This window comes from Salmo salar, chromosome 07, assembly GCF_965601325.2.
Source record: "Salmo salar chromosome 07, fSalSal1, whole genome shotgun sequence".
Classification (NCBI taxonomy): Eukaryota; Metazoa; Chordata; class Actinopteri; order Salmoniformes; family Salmonidae; genus Salmo; species Salmo salar.
Genome location: NC_138297.1, coordinates 53,824,802 through 53,844,275, shown reverse-complemented (window position 1 = coordinate 53,844,275; position 19,474 = coordinate 53,824,802). Strand labels below are relative to the sequence as shown.

Here is a 19,474-nt window from a genome sequence, read left to right as displayed (position 1 = left end):
TCAGTTATGACAATTACTGTGAGTACATGTGTACAAATGTTTCATGTAATGCTTATAAAGGCTTTATAAAAGCCTTATAAGGTAACCTAGAATGACGCTGCATGATTTTGCTCTTTGTGGTTCTATTTTTGGGTCACTGATCATTCATTGGTAAATACTGATATGGAGGCGGAGGATTCTGTTTCACACAGATAGAGGGGAGTTATATATTCAATAGTGACAACAGCAACATTAGATCCATCATGGCCGTCGAAGCAGACGGTCAGAGTTCACTTCATCATCTGTTATTTGTCTCTCAATGAGGACACACTGTCAGAGTATGACATCAAGAAAAACTTGCATCAGGTGGATGAATACCTATTATTGCTCAGGAATAGCCTTGCTATTGCTATTTTACTACAGCTCTTTAATTATTTGTTACTTTTATTTCTTATTCTTATTTTTGTTTAAACTGCATTGTTGGTTAAGGGCTTGTAAGTAAGCATTTCACCGTAAGGTTGTATTCGGCGCGTGTAACAAATAAAATTTGATTTGATTTGATTTCTCTAGATAGAAAAAAACACATTGGTCTCAACATTAAAACATTAATATTCTTTGTAGTAATGGTGGTAGTTTTTCACATTACACACACTTCAAATATCTAGATGTACGCATGATATATAGTTTCAATTTCAAGTTTGACGTTTTTATTAGTCATATGTAGAGGATACACATGGTATACACTGTCCAATAAAATGCTTACTTGCAGTTTCCTTCTCGACAATCAACAACAATAATAAATAATAGAAGATAAGAATAGGAACATAAAGTAAATCACTCAGTAGAATAGAATAGACATTTTAGCATAAGTATAATACAGGAAGGCACAATTTATTGTCCAACATTTACACATTTATCAGAGAAGGGAGCATTGGGGGACAAGTGTTTTAAATTTAGCAGTATTAGCAATAGTAAATAAGAGTCTGGTTGCAGCAGTTGTGTGTGTGTGTTTTTGTGCTGCGTGTGCGTGTGCGCGTGCATGCCTGCGTGTGTGAGAGAGTGTGGATGTGTGATATAGGATAAATTATGCTTACAGGACCATTAGCTTTCGCTAAACCCATCCAAGCAGTAGTAGTGACCTATACATTACACCCATGCTGCTCGACAAGCCATATATAAATATCCTAATATGACATTTTAGGGAAAGGTTTATGGGTCGTGGTGGGGGCTGCGCTATTGCCGCTCAAGAGCCTGCTGCTCTTAGAATGAACTGGCAATGGGCCATGCCCTCATGATTCTGGGAGATTCAAAGACCAAAGCACCTCCCCTTTAATACTGTCTAAAAGGGACTTACGCAAGTGACTTGATCATCTCAAACTCTAATTGGGACAAAGGGCAATCCGAGCCGGCTGTGCTGAGAGAGTGGATCATTGGCAAACGAGGAAAGTGACAGAATAGATGAAGAACAGTCGGATTAGCCTAGCTGTGTGTGTTCTGTGTGTGTTTTGAGATTGCCTTGGCGATGGCAGAGAACAAATGTGTTAGACTGCGGCTCTATCATTAGAATGGTTACAGGAATGGGCAGAGGTTCAAATCTGGTGACTTCATACACATCTTTCTGTCATCCTTAAAGCATGTGAAATCAAATCCCCCTTCTCACTTGAACTGCAGCTAATATTATGGGCTGTTGATATCCTTTCTACTTTGGGCAAGATGATGCTGTAGATGACTGATTTTGAGTTAGATGACGATATTGACTTTTTGTATAGAAGTTTCTGCAGGTCTATTCTTTGGGAGTGTTGACTTTTGAGACCCTGTCTATTCTAAGATAATGACAGAGATATACAGTACTTTGTGTAAGAGAAGGAGGTAGAAATAAGTTATTATTTTGGTAAAAGGGATTTTAGAGACCAATTCAAGTTATGGAAAGATGGTAGATGGTAGAGATCCATTGAGACAGGGAAGATAGCTTCGAGGCATATGTTATTTTGGTGTTCCACAACACAGTCTGACATCTTTGCAATTCCGCTCATATGAGATTTTTACACATCAAAGGCTACCCCATTGCCTTTCGTCACTCCCACACAACGTTCGTCGCTCAGTGCAGGCGGAATCATTGCTCTATCTGACGTAAGACCCTGATAAGATTTTGATTAGTCATTTCAAACTGTAACGATCAATTATCTTAAGAAAAAGCAGGCTATCTCACCCCATGACCTAATCAATTTTTTTCTCTTTAAGTTCAGTCCATCGTCTCTTAAAAACAATCACATCATGATATGGTTGTCAGTTCCAAAACTCTGATACTCTGTGAGTGACAATCTCTTTGATGAAGAGTGTGAGGAAGGATGCTTGTCCTGCTGGCATCCAGTTAGAAAAGTAAATCGAGTTAACAGTTCTTTTGATTCAGTCGTTGAATTCCAATTTTGACGAGAACACAGGTTGACAGATGACTACACTGGCCTTACTGGTATTTGAAAACCTTTAGAGGTGAAGGGTTAACACTTACAATTACATGCTTTTCTCGCTTATGGTGCAGAGAGTTACAGCACCAAAACACAGGTGTGTATATATACCATATATGTGGATGTTTGTGTGAATCTCACTTTGTCTTGACAAAGGTCTCTGACCAGAACATTGATAATGGATTCTGCAGAGGAAAAAACAGGAGACTTTGTATTTTAATATCAACTAAAGGATCCCTGTACCAGTAATGACAAATATAATATTCAGGTTCCGGTAGAGATGTTGTTGAATGTATTGTCTGTACAATTTCTCTACTGCTATGCAATACTAGTGTCAGTAAGTAACAAAACAAACTTGCATTTACAGTTGCTAAAACATTGGCTCAATAATAAACTGTTTTCTACTTTGACAACACCCTCAGTAAATACATGTCACATGCTTCGTAAACAACAGCTGTAGACTAACAGTGAAATGCAGTGACTAAGATAGAGGAACTCCTATACAAAATGTCTTTGGTATGTGTTTACACTTAAAAAAGAAGGGTTATATCGCTTGCTTCATCTATGGAACCCCCAAAAGGTTCTATATGGAACCTTTTTCTATGAGGGGAAGGTAGGTGTGACCTGTCTTATATAACATACAAGCTATACATTAACACACAAAACTAGACATCTTCAAGTAGGCCCACCTTCCTTTATAGGCTATAAACAGAACAAACCTAGACTAGGCCTATATCCCCAACTTGCTTTCAGTCAATAGCATGAATAGTCATCACAGAGTAGCTAAGGTAGGCTATAAAATTGACAGTGCTTTATTTGTGAAATTCTTTTTTTTCTTTTTCTGATGTGAATACAGAAAAAGTGGAAGGTCAGAAACCCTCTTTTCCACCACCCCCAATCCCAAGACAGTGGTTAACAGTGGAGGCTATTATAAGGAGTCTTTTAAAGACCTTGGCTACTGACATTTCAGGGCAATATGTCACATTACATCTTATATTGATTAAATCTGATGAAGTTATAGGTTTAAGGGTTAAAAATGGTAACCTTTTTTCTAGATTACCTATCCATATGGGTGGGCGTATGGAACAAACAGGATAGACTACTTTTCAAGAAAGCCTAAAGTCAGATGGAGTGAGCACTGCATAGATGTTCAATCACAGCTAGATTTGTCCAATATTTTTATCCAATCCTCATCAGACGAATGGTGACGTGCGTAACAGCGCTCCGCTAGGTTGCCTTCTGTCTATTGACAGTCAGCGACTGCGCAAAGCCTACCTTGTAGTCTACTACCTAAGGTGGGAGGACTTCGGATGAGGGTACAGTATTGACTCCCTCTACTTAAATAAGCGATTGAACATAGAAGTGGAGGGTATGGGGGACTGAACTGCATCCATTAACCCAACATCACGGAGGAAATTCTCTGACAAGAACGCACTAAACGCAATTGGAGTGAATAGGAAAATACACCGTCGATGGGTAGATTGCCGGTATATCGCGTTATTGGACCTCAGTGACACACACATGCCAGTTTTCTCTTCGCCATCCAGAACCTTGGTTTGGTGACTCACTCTTCGTTCGTTCATTTTCTGGATTTCGTTGCCTGCCCGGCGAGGAGAGTAGTAACCTACATAATGAAGTTCAAGCCGAACCAGACCAGAACTTATGATGGCGAGGGCTTCAAGAAACGAGCGGCATGCTTGTGCTTCAAGAACGACCGTGAAGAAGAGGTATAACGTTAACGTTAGATGATTATATTTCTAGATGGTTATATTTCTCATTGACAGTTCAGGGGATCGATGCTGTCCTGTCTTTAAACCAAACCACTGTTCTCGGCTATATCCTACACTTGTCAATATTGTATCTATAATTGCCTATTGTAATAGACTTAAATAGGTTTTCATTGTGGTTTTACCACTTAATTCATCAGAAAATGTCGATGTGCGGGGGCTGTCTTGCGGTGTCTGAAAGAAATGCTTCGGAGGGTTTTTTCAAAACCTAATGATTAGAGGTGTAGGCTTGATGTTAAACAAAAAAACAGAAGTGTTAGTCTATTTACACGCTTTTTATTGGCCTACGTTCCATAGCGTTAGTAATACATCCTTAGTGGTGTTGTGTGACTGCCTGCGGCTATCCAGTTTGGGCTAGTTTGAGAGCAAAGCGAGGGGGGCGAGGCGCTCTGTTGCATGTTTCATTTGACGGGCGGGACATCAGTCCAGCCACTGCTACATTGTATGACGATACCACTGTACTAATGCATACGAGTTTAAATACTACTAACAATATCACCGTCATCATTTTACACTTTATAATCTCTGCTGCCTCATGAAAATGAAATGAAAATGCGTTATTGATGAAGTGGCCATTTTGTAAGACAGGGTTTCAGTATCCTAGGCTAAAACCAAAGGTAGCCTACTGAAAAGTAGTCTCAATCAGTGCTTTGTTTTTATATTTCTGGTTTGAGAGAATATCTTTAACAAGTTGCTGTAGTCCTAGACATATTACTTGTAATAGTTTCTGGTTTTTAACGTGCTTCACCGTGATAGTCTACGCACCACCACGATGCAAGCGTTCACAGTCTGTTTTAACAAAATGGACTATCTACCCAAGTCAATTTCCCCGAAATTATAACGACATATAGGACTCGTTCCACACATAAAAAAAAAAGAATTAAATGGGAAGCAATTATTTCCATGAAATAGGCTATATTGTTATGCATGTGTCATTTCAGTCAATATAACATGCTCCAATAGTTTCTGCCTAGGACTATTTAAATGTTTAAAGCCACAATTTATACAGATATGACATAGACCTACTACCGTAACAAGTTAAATAAGCCCACTTTATCATAACCAAAATCTAAGGACCTATTCCATTGTTATGTGTTACTATTTCATTTCACGGTAAAGTCTACACCAGTTGTATTCTGCGCATGTGACAAATACAATTTGATTGATTTGATTTGTTGTCATAGGAGACTTAGTAAGCAAATTGTCATTTTTCAGTGCATGAACAAAAGTCGAGAAGACTAAGGTTGGTCATTAATGTAAAAGTGGCAATGCTTTTCATTTCTTACTGAGCCACACGCATTGTTTATGAACAGCTCCTACATTTGGATTTGTACTGTCTGATAGAAATCCAAATTTGTATCAGACAGTTCAAGACACTGCAGCCTCTGACTTCCCTGCACCACTGTTATGCAACATATAAGCTGCAGACTTTATCTGTCTGTCATTAAGAACTCTATCAGAGCACTCAAGTATTTGTACCACACACACACACCACACACACACACACACCACACACACACACACACACACACACACACACACACACACCGAGAGATGGCCTGAAGGAGAAACTGTTAATCCTTAAGACTGCGGGAGCCTTGTTCTCTCCCTCATGTATAGCCGATTCTTTCAGGAACAAGGAATAGAGATATCAGTTGGCTGTGTGTCAGTGTGTGCCGTGCCATAGGCACATTGCATTGTGGTAGAGCAGGTGGAAGGCTTTCTCACTGAGTTATATTAATGAGACTGCCCAATCTGTCTCAATACTGCATCCCAATCTCCCCTTTCATTTTTACTTGTGAAGTATTTATTAACATTAGTAATTACCTACACATACAATCTTGTTGCTGACATTTGATATGTAATGCTATAAAACAAGTAAACCTTTGTGTAATATCTTAGCTTTTTTAAATATTTAAGATACCTGTGGTGGAACAAATGGAGACCATCTTCAATCACTCACCTGTGTCAAGGGTATTGTTAGGTCAGGAAATGCATTGCCTGTGTCTGTTCAACTGTTACTGAGCTGTTGTAATGTATAGAGCCCATCCCCAGGAACATCTTTAGAGTTTGCTCTGGGACTGTCCAGCTACTCTGTCGTACTTGCATGCACTCGTTAACCTCTCTTGGGGAGACCCACGGTTCACACTATTCAACAGCCAGTGAAAAATCAGAGCGCCAAATTCAAAACCACAAAATGTCATAATTCAAAGTTCTCAAACATATGACTATTTTACACCATTTTAAAGATACACGTCCCCTTAATGTAACCACATTGTCTGATTTCAAAAAGGCTTTACGGCGAAAGCATAAAGTTAGATTATGTTAGGACAGTTCCAACACAAGAAAAACCACACAGCCATTTTCCTAGCAAGGACAGGTGTCACAAAAACCAGAAAACCAGCTAAAATTATGCACTAACCTTTGACGATCTTCATCAGATGACACTCCTAGGACGTCATGTTACACAATACATGCATTTTTTGTTCGATCAAGTTCATATTTATATCCAAAAACATTTTACATTGCCGCGTGATGTTCAGAAAATATTTTGCCGTGAAAATACTGCCCCCTACCCAAGAGAGGTTAAGCCTGAACAGGAGAAAAGCCTCTGTGGCTCCTGCGTGGCCAATACTGTCTTTGCCAATGCCACCTCTTTGTGCCAATCCCATGCTGTTGAATCCCTGAAGGATTGTGGCCTATCTATATCTGAAGACCTTGTCTCAACCTGCTTTGGTCAGATCTCAGCAATCAAATCTGTCCCCTTTGTGGAGCTGGAACAAAAATGTAGCTTCTCCTGCACCCCCCCCCCCCCCCACACACACACACATACACACACACACAACATGTTAGACATGACCCCCCCCCATTGAGAGGGCCTGAGTAGGTTAATAGGAACTCTGTGTGATGTCAGAGACTTTGTTTAAGGAATGGAAAAGGAGAAAGAGGAACCCTCTAGGTTCAGGTGTTCAGTGACTAGGTTTAAAGTCCAACAAGGGAAAACTGGAACATCCCTCAGGGCCAGTGGGTGGGTCATTTGCCTCCAACAACAGTAGAGACTAGAAGAGCGTTCATGCCAGAGGGTAGGAGCGATCTGTTATGGTTGCCTTCATCCAGCAATGGGTGTCTCCCTGAGACTGTATTTATTACAGTACATTGTGTCTTTTCAGTCCACTGTGTCGCTACAAGACTAAGGGTTTGTTGACACTTGTTGAAGTACGGTTTATTGTTGGTCTGGATGTACTAAAGGGTAGCCTATTACTAGGCAAATGATGTTGCCCTACTTGTACATTTCTAGATAGGAGTTAAAGCTGTATTGAATGCGTGGGGTCTGGAATTGGCATATAGTTGGGCTTACTTTTTTTAATATCGACTAGGCTGAAAGTAGGTGTATTTGGTGTAAAACAAGGGGCAGCAAACTTCCGTATGTTGACTTCATAGGTCTATTTTGGTTATGACTAACCACGCTCCTAATGCATTAATACTCCAGTCTAAAACTTCAAACCTCCGTAGGCTGGCATGTGGGAGACTGGTTGGTTTGACAGCCACAGGCGTATTGCTCCTCCGAGAAAGTAGGTGTTTATTTCCTCCCTGAGATTCCTGGCCCGTTTAGCAGGCTTACAAAACACACTGGAATCTCGCTGGGAGACGCTGCTCTATTCCCTCTGGGCCCCCCCTCCATCTGCACCTGACCTTTGACCTATCTAATATGTTGGTGTGGCGTTTTGCTCCTCGCTGTGCCGAGTGTTCCTCAGTGCCATGATTTTTCAGTGGGACATACCTTGTTAGCCTAAGCTGTTGACATAAATTACATGAACAAAGTTTTGTATATTACATGAATTTGTATGAGGTGCTGACAAGCCTTATATCTTTCCTGGAAAGAGTTAAATTCGTAAAAGTTCATATCCACCCACATTTTGAGCAAGAAATAGAAAAGATAGGACTTAAAGTGAAGCAAAAATAATACTGGCAGGATGTAGTCTAGCTAGCTTTGTTTTGTAAACTCCACGGTAGACACTGTCAAACGCAGTGACATCCCTGAGCTGCTTAAAGCCTTGCCCCCAAAAACATATTTGCAAAAGGCCCACAGCGGTGCCCCACCCCCATATATAAACACAGACAGTACCTCCCCCAACACACACATGTACACTCACATTCTGAAGCGCTAGCAGTCTGTTATACATAGAATGAACCTACTAACCTATGTCCATGGTTTATGGCTTTATAATGTAGGCTACTAAGCAGACAGTCTGGTCTACCCCGCTGATTCAGTTGGATCCCCTCTGTATGTGGCGCCCGTAAATATAGCTAACCGTCTCACTCCCTGTCCACCCTCCATCCCCTCTTAGCCCGGGACGAGCCTGATGAGATGTCGGCTCAGTTAAGGTCCGGGAACATTATGTGGTGACCCAGAGTGGAAGGGTGACATGTGCCGTATCCACTGTGTTGCCTCTCTTGACCACTTGACTTGTCACTTCCTGGCTCCTGGCTCGGGCAACAACAAGTCTGCTCCAGCAATCCCACAATCCCATTAGAGCAGCACAGAGGAGTGTCAAAGCCGAGCTGCTAGCTGATATTACATGGTTGTCAGGCTGACACACTGGTCCCGTATAGAGTAGTCTGGATGGGGGGAAAAGATGGAAGGTGAAAGCCACACAAGCTGCTTCTGACGCTGGATCACTGTAGTATGTCGTATTCGACTGACTTGAGTTGGATATTTCCTCAACATGGTGAAAGAGACAACTGAGCAACTATGAGCCCCATAGGTCGTGTGTGTGTGTGTGTGTGTGTGTGTGTGTGTGTGTGTGTGTGTGTGTGTGTGTGTGTGTGTGTCGTGTGTGTGTGTGTGTGTGTGTGTGTGTGTGTGTGTGTTGCATCATGACAATGCAGATACATGCTCATTCAATCTGTACGGATCGTTGTACATGGCAGACTGTGGTGTAATTTAAGCTCAGGCACCTGCTTCGATGCGCCCAAAAATACCTGATCTGGGTCAATCGATCAGCCAAGGTGGAGCAGAGGGCCCTGTGGTGGAGCAGAGGGCCCTGTGGTGGAGCAGAGGGCCCTGTGGTGGAGCAGAGGGCCCTGTGGTGGAGCAGAGGGCCCTGTGGTGGAGCAGAGGGCCCTGTGGTGGAGCAGAGGGCCCTGTGGTGGAGCAGAGGGCCCTGTGGTGGCGCTGGACTCACAGAGCTATTGTGTTTTCTCTTCCAGGTGTTGCTGGTGAGCAGCAGTCGGCATCCGGACCAGTGGATCGTCCCAGGTGGAGGGATGGAGCCGGAGGAGGAGCCCTGTGGCGCAGCAGTCAGAGAGGTGTTTGAAGAGGTGAGTTCACCTGTCATCATCATGTAAAGGAAAGATCCAATCATTCTGAATGTTATATTGTTTTTGTGCATCTCTGAGTGATGTTCTATCAATTCCGAGGGTCATTTCATGTTTTCATATGATGCAAAACTTTTTCAGATACACATAAAAATAAAAGAATGACCCGGGAGTCGATAGAGCATCGCTCAGAGATGCACAAAAACAATATCACATTCAGAATGATTGGATCTTTCCTTTAATCCAATCAATCATCACCATAATCATCAGTGATGATGAAATTGAAATGAATCACGAAGTGGGTGTGTAACTAATAGCTATATGCACGCACAAAACACACATTGATTTGATGGTCATTCATTGATTTGTCTGTAAAGAACATGCCTTTTAGCGATGGGGGAGACTATTGTAATGTGTTAGTTGTAAACTCTGGCTTCAAGTCATGTAGTGATCATGTCATCTATATGAGTATCAAACTCTGGCCCCTGATTGGTCATTTAAAGGCAATGTGCCGGAATGTCTGTAGGCCCTAAATATTCTCATATACACTATGAGTTAGATAGAGACACACCCTCTATAATTCACCATTGCCTTCCTTGTGGCATGTGACTGACCTTGTCGATCTCCTGGGATGTCTCAATGGCACATCACAGCATGTTTTCTCCAGCGTGGCTTCACAGCTAAAGGGTTCAGCTCTGAGAGACTTGATGTATGCAATGATTGTGGGTGACGGGAACTCACTTATGACATGACACAATTGGGAGGTATGTTTTGGTGGGTCCAAGGTGGGTTTGTAGAGAAGGGGGTCAGAAGGATTTGGTTTGGGTAGTGACTGAGGAGCTCATGGTATTCCAAAGGTCCAGCTGGTGGGAAACCTAACGTACTTGGGTACGTCAGCAGGCTAAACTTGGCTCCCTGCTGGATCCAGCACATTCACAGGTCCTAAAGCCTGTCCAGTGGAAATGGGCAGATTATTTGTGAAGCTTGATAAAGGAGAAGGAAGGGGAATAGGGGCTGGGTCATGTGTCTTTTTGGAAACACTAACCTCTCTGATTTTGAGCTCTAAATATACAGCAGGACTGGGTGGGTTTGTGTTGTGATATTCAATCACATTATATTGGTCAACGTTCTGAGCTCTCTCTCACTCACACACACACACACACACACACACACACACACACACACACACACACACACACACACACACACACACACACACACACACTCTCCTCTCTCTCTCTCTCTTCACATCTCAACACACACTCTTCACATCTCAACACACACTCCTAACTCCAGTCGAAGGTTTTCATTCTAAACCCCCACACAGTATTGTTAAGAATTGGGATTTCTCTACTTTCCTTTTTAATCTAACGCAAGTGTTTTGGTTTGTCAATTTGCCATAGGCCCAATACTGTCATCTCACGTCCCCCTAATGCCTCTCTCCTCTCTCCCACCAGGCAGGAGTGAAAGGCAAGTTGGGACGTCTCCTAGGTGTGTTTGAGGTAAGGCGTGACTCTGGGCTGGCAGTAATTATAAGATGGTTACATTTTTACTCCCTGAAAAACTGTCATTGCTATCTTAGTGTAAATTGTCACATGAATGAAATTCAAGAATAGAAAATGAGTGGATTTGGTTGATGCCTAGTCACGGGTTGGCGAACTACCCTAAAGCATGTGCACCCTCTGAAAGCAGAGGTTCTTCTAACCTGCATTTTGAAATGTAGTTTTCTTTTTAACTTTACAGCAGAATCAAGACCGAAAGCACCGAACGTACGTTTACGTGTTGACCGTGACGGAGACATTGGAAGCATGGGAAGACTCGGTCAACATAGGTGAGTCTATGGTCACATGACATCAGGACTTCACTGTCTAGTACAATAATCTGTTTCTCCAGGAAGGATATTGCCAGTAGCAACAGGCCTCACAGACTAAATAATGAAATCCCACTCACTGACTAAAAGGCCTGGGATTGCAGAAAACAAGCAACAAACAACTTCAATATTTTTCCAATAATATCCGGCTTCACCTAATCTAAAGTTTGGAGTCATAACGCATCAATTCCAAAGTGGCTGATTAAGACTCAACTTATGCTGCTAACAGCTAAATGACACCAGCCTGCTAGCTTTGGAGAGGTGGACTAAAATAGCTGGTAAAAGGTAGAGTAAAATGTGAACGTGCGATTGGATTACTGAGCAGGTCATCTATCCCAGGCCTTCCCAAACAGACCTTGACTCACCACTGACTGCACCGAACAGTGTGACCTGACCTCTGAAATCCATTTAACATCCTTTAGACTTCATCAGTCTTTTTCCTGAGTGGCTGGAGCTTTTAGTCCTTATAGATCTTACAGTAGGCAGTATATCAGCCTCAGTCTTTCTTTTGTTTTTGTTTACCGATTTAACCGCACCAATATTTGTTCCTTTGCACTCAAAATCCTCATTCCTGTTAACACACAGGATTACCAAACATGGTCTACAACTTGTTCCTCAAAAATAATGTTGTGAAAGCATGCCACTGTGATTGACCTTTCCTTTAAATGAGCTCATGTCTATGGCCTCATCTTCACGCAATAACAACGTAGCTGTTGTTAGAGATAATCAATGTATTCTGATAACATCTATTCAAAAGGGCTATTAGCACCCTTCACAAGACTTTAGGTAGGCTGAAATTAAAAGGGGCATTTTGAATGTTTAGATGACAAACGTTGGGCATGTTTGCAGATTGGTAAGGGGATATCAGAATATTTTATTGACAGTGACACATGGGGTTGATCCAGATCCCATTTATTTGTGAGAAGATCCCCCACCCCTTAAAGGGCAAATGTCACACTAAGTTCATGTGGAAAACCCCAGTAGTTCTGAATGCTGACTGGTTATTGGGAGTGTATTAAAGACATGCTCTGGAACTTTGGCGACTAGCAAGTATTAAGCGCTTTGGGCCAGTAACCAAAAGGTCTCTGGTTCAAATCATTTTTATGAAACCCTTAATCAAGTTAACACTTCATAGGTGATATTCAATTTCAAAATGACTCAGGACAATGCCGCCTTCAGGTGGTTGGTGTATAACATCCACTGCTTGCCCCCCTCCCCCCGGTGGTCAACAGAAGGAGTAATTCACACTCTGTCTCTGTCTCCCCCTGCAGGTCGTAAACGGGAGTGGTTCACAGTGGACGAAGCCATCAAAGTCCTGCAGCACCACAAGCCGGACCACGCTGAGTACTTGAAGCGGCTTCATCTCAGCTGCTCTCCAACTAATGGGAACTCCCTGCTCCCCAGCCAGCCCCCTAATGACAACTTCCCTCGTTACGGCCCCCCCACCACAGGATCTGTTCTGGGCCCCTCGCGCAGATAGGACTGGCCCCTTCCCACGCCTATGAACTATCTTCTACCTGTACAGATACACTGAAAACTGACGTTTTGCATGAATATAAGAATCCTCAGAGTCACGGCTCACGCCACATGTATGTAAATTACTGTATACTTGGACAAACCAAAGCCATACTTGGAACTGTGTCTGGATGATTCAGTTAAGGAATGCCTTTCAGTAACTTCTTTAAGAATGTTCTATTGGAGTCAACTGTATTATTTTCTTCCATAATTAAGAAAATAACACAACATGGCTGCCACAGAAAAGGGGTCATTGGCTGACAATAGGATGGAAAATGGCAGTGTCATTGGACCTCGGGAGCTGGCGCAGTATTGACAACAAAGAGATGCTACCTCAGTTGGACGAGCACTGGAAGGATGTCTTAGCACGGTGTCGGATTCACTTTGGCTGGTGTTTAACCTGTACAAACAAACTACAGCTCAAAAATATGACTTTATCTACTTCAAGTAGTACCATAATGTGTGGACAGAAGACAAGGGCTCATTATTGTCCCTCCCCCTTCACCTCAGTAATTGGTGCCCTTCTTCAAGTTTAGTTGTAAAAACAACACATTTTGTATTTCTTATATGGAGCATTTCACATTTAATTGCCTTTAATTGTGTTGCCTTGATTGTCATCAGTTTTTTTTCTCCATCTAGCATGATCATGAATAACAATAATTTGATATACTAATTTAATTATTAACCCCCGCCCCATATATGATCTGGTCATTCTTCATAAGAGTCTCTTTACTAGTTGAAGGCAGGCCCTCTTTAATATAATAATATCTATATTTCATTCAATTGCCACAAATGATGTCTCCTCAATGCTGAGATAATGTACCTTAATCCACACTTGTGCATCTTGTCTGACCACTGAATGAGGATTGAACCCCCCCCCCCCCCCCCACACAGGGGACGTGTAAATACTTTGCTGCAGAGAAGTGTAGAGTTATGTGTCTGGTTAACAGAAATGCAACCATATGAACTTTTCTTCTCCATATTTGCGATTTGTTTTTCTAATGATGTCAACAACAAAAAGCTGTACCATGTAGTGAAGGTGTGACGGTAAAAAATGTCTCTCCTTTCAGTTCCACCTGAGAACAGAGATGAGATGACATGGGACAACGAATAGGGAAGTAGTCTGAAAGCGAACGGATGGAAATGAGTGCTTTCCGTGTTAGATTTATGGTGGAACGACACTGGCGGTTAGGCTGGACATGGAAATGTTCTTACGATGAACATGGATGTGAGATATTATAGTTGAGAACACACTTGTAAATTGTAGTGCTTTACTGGAGATTACACAAACATGAGTAGTTTCACTTTTTAATCTTATCACTCAACCACTATCTCACCCAGACTCCCAGCATTCATTTTATCACAAGAATACCCCTCTGAGGCAGACATTGTCAAATACATACCAGTATGTCAACTTTCAAATACTTGAGGTATTGTAGGGTGGGTGGAGTTTGTACTTTTGGGATTATTCCACTGGTTCCATTTTACTAGGCAAGTTAAATCAAGTGCACTGTATTTTACATGTGTACTTGACCAAGGTCTGCCATTGTGGATAATGCTTATTTTAATTTGTGCTCATGCTTCATCAAAGCAGTTTTTTGGGAGGGAATGTTTAGGAGCCAGTAAATAACTGAAGAAAGGGTTAAAAGATGAAGGTGGGATCTATTGTGAGTTTGATATTGACCCTTCTTAAAATCTGTTGCATGAAAAGATTTCACCGGCCTGTCTGATTGGACAGTCATCTGGCTTGTCAAGTCCTTCTATAAAACCTGTCATTGGATAATGTCTGCCACTTGGTCAGACTACATGTGTTGTTTGTTGCATACATTGTGTCTGTGTGACAAATACATATCGATCCTATGGCAAATGTTTGATATAATTGGCCAGGCAGAATGATATAGTCAAAATCGACTTACTCTATCCCTGTCTAATACATGATAATATTTGGTACATTTGGTAATGTTCTATGGATTTCAAAAAATACATGGTTATTCATGAAACTATCACCTTTAACCAGTTGTATTGTTTATGGATATAACAATTGATGGGGATTGGATTAATGCATACTGGTACACTACATTCAGGAAGGAAAGTAAGGACATTAATGCTACTTGTTCTGAATTGTGAGGACCTTTTTTTTAATTTATTGCGGGAAAAAAGTGGCAAATGTACAGCGGCTGTAGTTTTATTTTGAATGAATTACCCCCATGGACCCTTATTACTGACACTAAACAGTCCCTGTATAATGAATGGGTGGGGGACTGCTGTGAATGTGTGCTGGTCAACTTTGTTCCAGGCACTCTCTCACTAAGGTGTCTTGAAGCACTCACTAGTTTATCAATGCAAACAGAATTTCCTTTATGATCATATGAACAGTGAAATTGGATAAAGTGGATTGCAGACTTTTGTTTGGAATAATAATTCATTAAAAGGGAATTACTTGACTCCAGCCTGTTTGTAATGTCTGTACTGTATCTACTCATTTTGTTCAGTGTTTCTCCAGTCTTTTGGTACATATGTATTGTAAGTCGCTCTGGATAAGAGCGTCTGCTAAATGACGTAAATGTAAATGTACATTGTTGGTGCATGGTTGTGTGAGGGGGGTGTTAGTGGGTGGGTCAGGTGTTACTTTGTGTTCGTTTTCCAATAAAAAGACAGTATAGAACAGGAAGTCCACAAGGATACTGCATGGAAACGGACACAAGATGACTGCTCCAGGGCACTTAGGAGGGGTGAATGAGACTCACTGACCTTCAATATTTTTAAGGTTGTTGAAAAAATGATAGGCTGCAGCCCAATGAACTGAAAATTAAGTTGGAAAATCAAATTGTATTTATAAAGCCATCAGACATCACAAAGTGCTTTATAGTAAGGTGTCTGCTCATGTAACTACAATGTACACTGAGGAAAAATATAAATAAAACATGTACAGTCGTGGATAAAAGTTGAATGACACAAATATTAATTTTCACAGTCTGCTGCCTCAGTTTGTATGATGTCAATTTGCATATACTCCAGAATGTTATGAAGAGTGATCAGATGAATTGCAATTAATTGCAAAGTCCCTCTTTGCCATGCAAATTAACTGAATCCCCCAAAAACATTTCCACTGCATTTCAGCCCTGCCACAAAAGGACCAGCTGACATCATGCTAGTGATTCTCTCGTTAACACGGGTGTGAGTGTTGACGAGGACAAGGCTGGAGATCACTCTGTCATGCTGATTGAGTTTGAATAACAGACTGGAAGCTTCAAAAGGAGGGTGGTGCTTGGAATCATTGTTCTTCCTCTGTCAACCATGGTTACCTGCAAGGAAACCCGTACCGTCATCATTGCTTTGCACAAAAAGGGCTTCACAGGCAAGGATATTGCTGCCAGTAAGATTGCACCTAAATCAACCATTTATCGGATCATCAAGAACTTAAAGGAGAGCTGTTCAATTGTTGTGAAGAAGGCTTCAGGGCACCCAAGAAAGTCCAGCAAGCGCCAGGACCGTCTCCTAAAGTTGATTCAGCTGCGGGATCGGGGCACCACCAGTGCAGAGCTTGCTCAAGAATGGCAGCAGGCAGGTGTGAGTGCATCTGCACGCACAGTGAGGGGAAGACTTTTGGAGGATGGCCTGGTGTCAAGAAGGGCAGCAAAGAAGCCACTTCTCTCCAGGAAAAACATCAGGGACAGACGGATATTCTGCAAAAGGTACAGGGATTGGACTGCTGAGGACTGGGGTTTGGGGCATCCGGAAAAAAGCTTGTCCGGAGAAGACAAGGTGAGCGCTACCATCAGTCCTGTTTCATGCCAACAGTAAAGCATCCTGAGACCATTCACGTGTGGGGTTGCTTCTCAGCCAAGGGAGTGGGCTCACTCACAATTTTGCCTAAGAACACAGCTATGAATAAAGAATGGTACCAACACATCCTCTGAGAGCAACTTCTCCCAACCATCCAGGAACAGTTTGATGACGAACAATGCCTTTTCCAGCATGATGGAGCACGTTGCCATAAGGCAAAAAGTGATAACTAAGTGGCTTGGGGAACAAAACATCGATATTTTGGGTCCATGGCCAGGAAACTCGCCAGACCTTAATCCCATTGAGAACTTGTGGTCAATCCTCAAGAGGCGGGTGGACAAACAAAAACCCACAAATTCTGACAAACTCCAAGCATTGATTATGCAAGAATGGGCTGCCATCAGTCAGGATGTGGCCCAGAAGTTAATTGACAGCATGCCAAGGCGGATTGCAGAGGTCTTGAAAAAGAACGGTCAACACTGCAAATATTGACTCTGCATCAACTTCATGTAATTGTCAATAAAAGCCTTTGACACTTATGAAATGCTTGTAATTATACTTCAGTATTCCATAGTAACATCTGACAAAAATATCTAAAGACACTGAGGCAGCAGACTTTGTGAAAATTTATATTTGTGTCATTCTCAAAACATTTGACCACGACTGTAGTGTTGGTCCCATATTTCATGAACCGAAAAAATATCCAAGAAATGTTCCATACGCACAAAACGCTAACATCCTTCTTAGTGACCATTTCTCCTTTGCCAAGATAATCCATCCACCTGACAGGTGTGGCATATCAAGAAGCTGATTAAACAGAATGATCATTACACAGGTGCACCTTGTGCCGGGGACAATAAAAAACCACTCTAAAATGTGCAGTTTTGTCACACAACACAATGCCATAGATGTCTCAAGTTTTGAAGGAGCGTGCAATTGGCATGCAGACTGCAGGAATGTCCACCAGAGCTGTTGCCAGAGAATTGAATGTGCCCCTTGGGGGCCTCCTGAGTGGCTCAGTGGTCTAAGGCGTCACTACAGACCCGGGTTCTATCCCAGGCTGTGTCACAGCTGGCCGTGACTGGGAGACCCATGAGGCGGCACACAATTGGCTTAGCGTCGTCCGGGTTAGGAGAGGGTTTGGCAGGCCGAGATGTCCTTGTCCCATTGGGCTCTAGCGACTCCTGTGGCAGGCCGGGCGCATGCACGCTGACACGGTCGCCAGGTGTACGGTGTTTCCTCTGACACATTGGTGCTTCCGGGTTAATTGGGCATTGTGTCAAAAAGCAGTGCGGCTTGGCTGGGTCGTGTTTCGGAGGATGCACGGCTCTCGACCTTCGCCTCTTGGGGAGAAAAAAGGGAGAAAAAAATAAATATATATATATATTTTTTATGTCTCGCGGGCCGGATTGATGTACTTTGCCCCCCCTTGGGTTAGGGTTTGGGCAGGGATAAGCTACGGACAATGAACATAATTGCATTTTATCGCCATTCATCTGCTGCCATCACCTCATGTTTCAGCATTATAATACACAGCCCCATGTTACAAGGATCTGTACTTAATTCCTGGAAGCTGAAAATGGCCCAGTTCTTCCATGGCCTGCATACTCAGCAGACATGTCACCCATTGAGCACATTTGGGATGCTCTGGATCAACATGTATGACAGCATATTCCAGTTTCTCCCAATATCCAGCAACTTCGCACAGCCATTGAAGAGGAGTGAGACAATGTTCCACAGGCCACAATCAACAGCCTGATCAACTCTATGCAAAGGAGTTGTCACACTGCATGAGGCAAATGGTGGTCACACCAGATACTGACTGGTTTTCTAATCCACAGCCCTACTTTTTTTTTAAGGTATCTGTGACCAACAGATGCATATCTGTATTCCCAGTCATGTGAAATCAATAGATGTAGGGCCTAATACATTTATTTCAATTGACTGATATCCTGATATGAACTGTAACTCAGTAAAATCTTTGAAATTGTTACATGTTGCATTTATATTTTTGTTCAGTATGGATCATAACCTGAAGGCTACCTACCTCTGTTAAGGTGTCCCAGGTGTCTTTGATGCTGTAGCAGTGTCTTCAGGTGCTCAGGGTCAGAGACAGACTGAACACCCTCCTCCAGATCAGAGAAGGCAAGGATGCTGTCTGAGGGTGAGGGAGGGAAACTTAAAGTTAAAATGGAAAAGGAGAGTGCAGTCCTCTCCCAAATCAACCCATATCTCCTACCCACTGGAAACTTGTCGATGTTCAGTCCATTTATTCATTTATTAAAGGGGGTTCATTCATTCATAACTGTAAACGCAACATTTTTCACATTTGAATTGATAGGATGAAGATGCAGTCATATCAGAACCTGTGTAAAGCTGGGCACCGGCAGCAGCTCCTCCAATCTGGAGAAGAACTCCCACACCAGAATCTGCAGTGCTGTGTCATACTTAGTACCGTACTGCACTGGGAACACCTCCTTTAATGAAAATGTAGAGAGCCATTACACAGTGAGGTGAATGGACTTGCCTATAACACGTGTTATCATCAATAAGCATTAGTTTAATAAAATACTTGTTTTATCCATTTGCACTAATATTCTTGATATTTGTCACAGTACCCAACTTGACACACAACACACACATCACATGCTTGGGAACATTACATTCAATTATTACACAGAACTACCCAACTGTGGTATAGAAATCATAAAGTGTGACTTTGTGAGATTCAAATGGTATTAGTAATTGACAGG

General features: G+C 42.2%; 1 protein-coding gene across 1 annotated transcript; it reads left to right on the top strand.

The window, feature by feature from the left end:
* Window positions 1-3,724: 3,724 nt before the first annotated feature.
* On the top strand, window positions 3,725-15,384 carry LOC106609526 (diphosphoinositol polyphosphate phosphohydrolase 3-beta). Its single transcript, XM_014208445.3, has 5 exons — window positions 3,725-4,171; window positions 9,443-9,553; window positions 11,008-11,052; window positions 11,294-11,381; window positions 12,692-15,384. The coding sequence occupies exons 1-5, from the start codon at window positions 4,076-4,078 to the stop codon at window positions 12,898-12,900; spliced, it is 549 nt and encodes a 182-aa protein (XP_014063920.1). The 5' UTR covers window positions 3,725-4,075; the 3' UTR covers window positions 12,901-15,384.
* Window positions 15,385-19,474: the final 4,090 nt, after the last annotated feature.

What these genes read in the sequence shown, in the direction of transcription:
- LOC106609526 (XM_014208445.3), top strand. Translation starts at nt 4,076, where the DNA reads ATGAAGTTCAAGCCGAACCAGACCAGAACTTATGATGGCGAGGGCTTC. An exon ending in TCAGAGAGGTGTTTGAAGAG is followed by an intron (nt 9,554 to 11,007) that starts GTGAGTTCACCT and finishes CTCTCCCACCAG; the next exon opens with GCAGGAGTGAAAGGCAAGTT. An exon ending in GGAAGACTCGGTCAACATAG is followed by an intron (nt 11,382 to 12,691) that starts GTGAGTCTATGG and finishes CTCCCCCTGCAG; the next exon opens with GTCGTAAACGGGAGTGGTTC.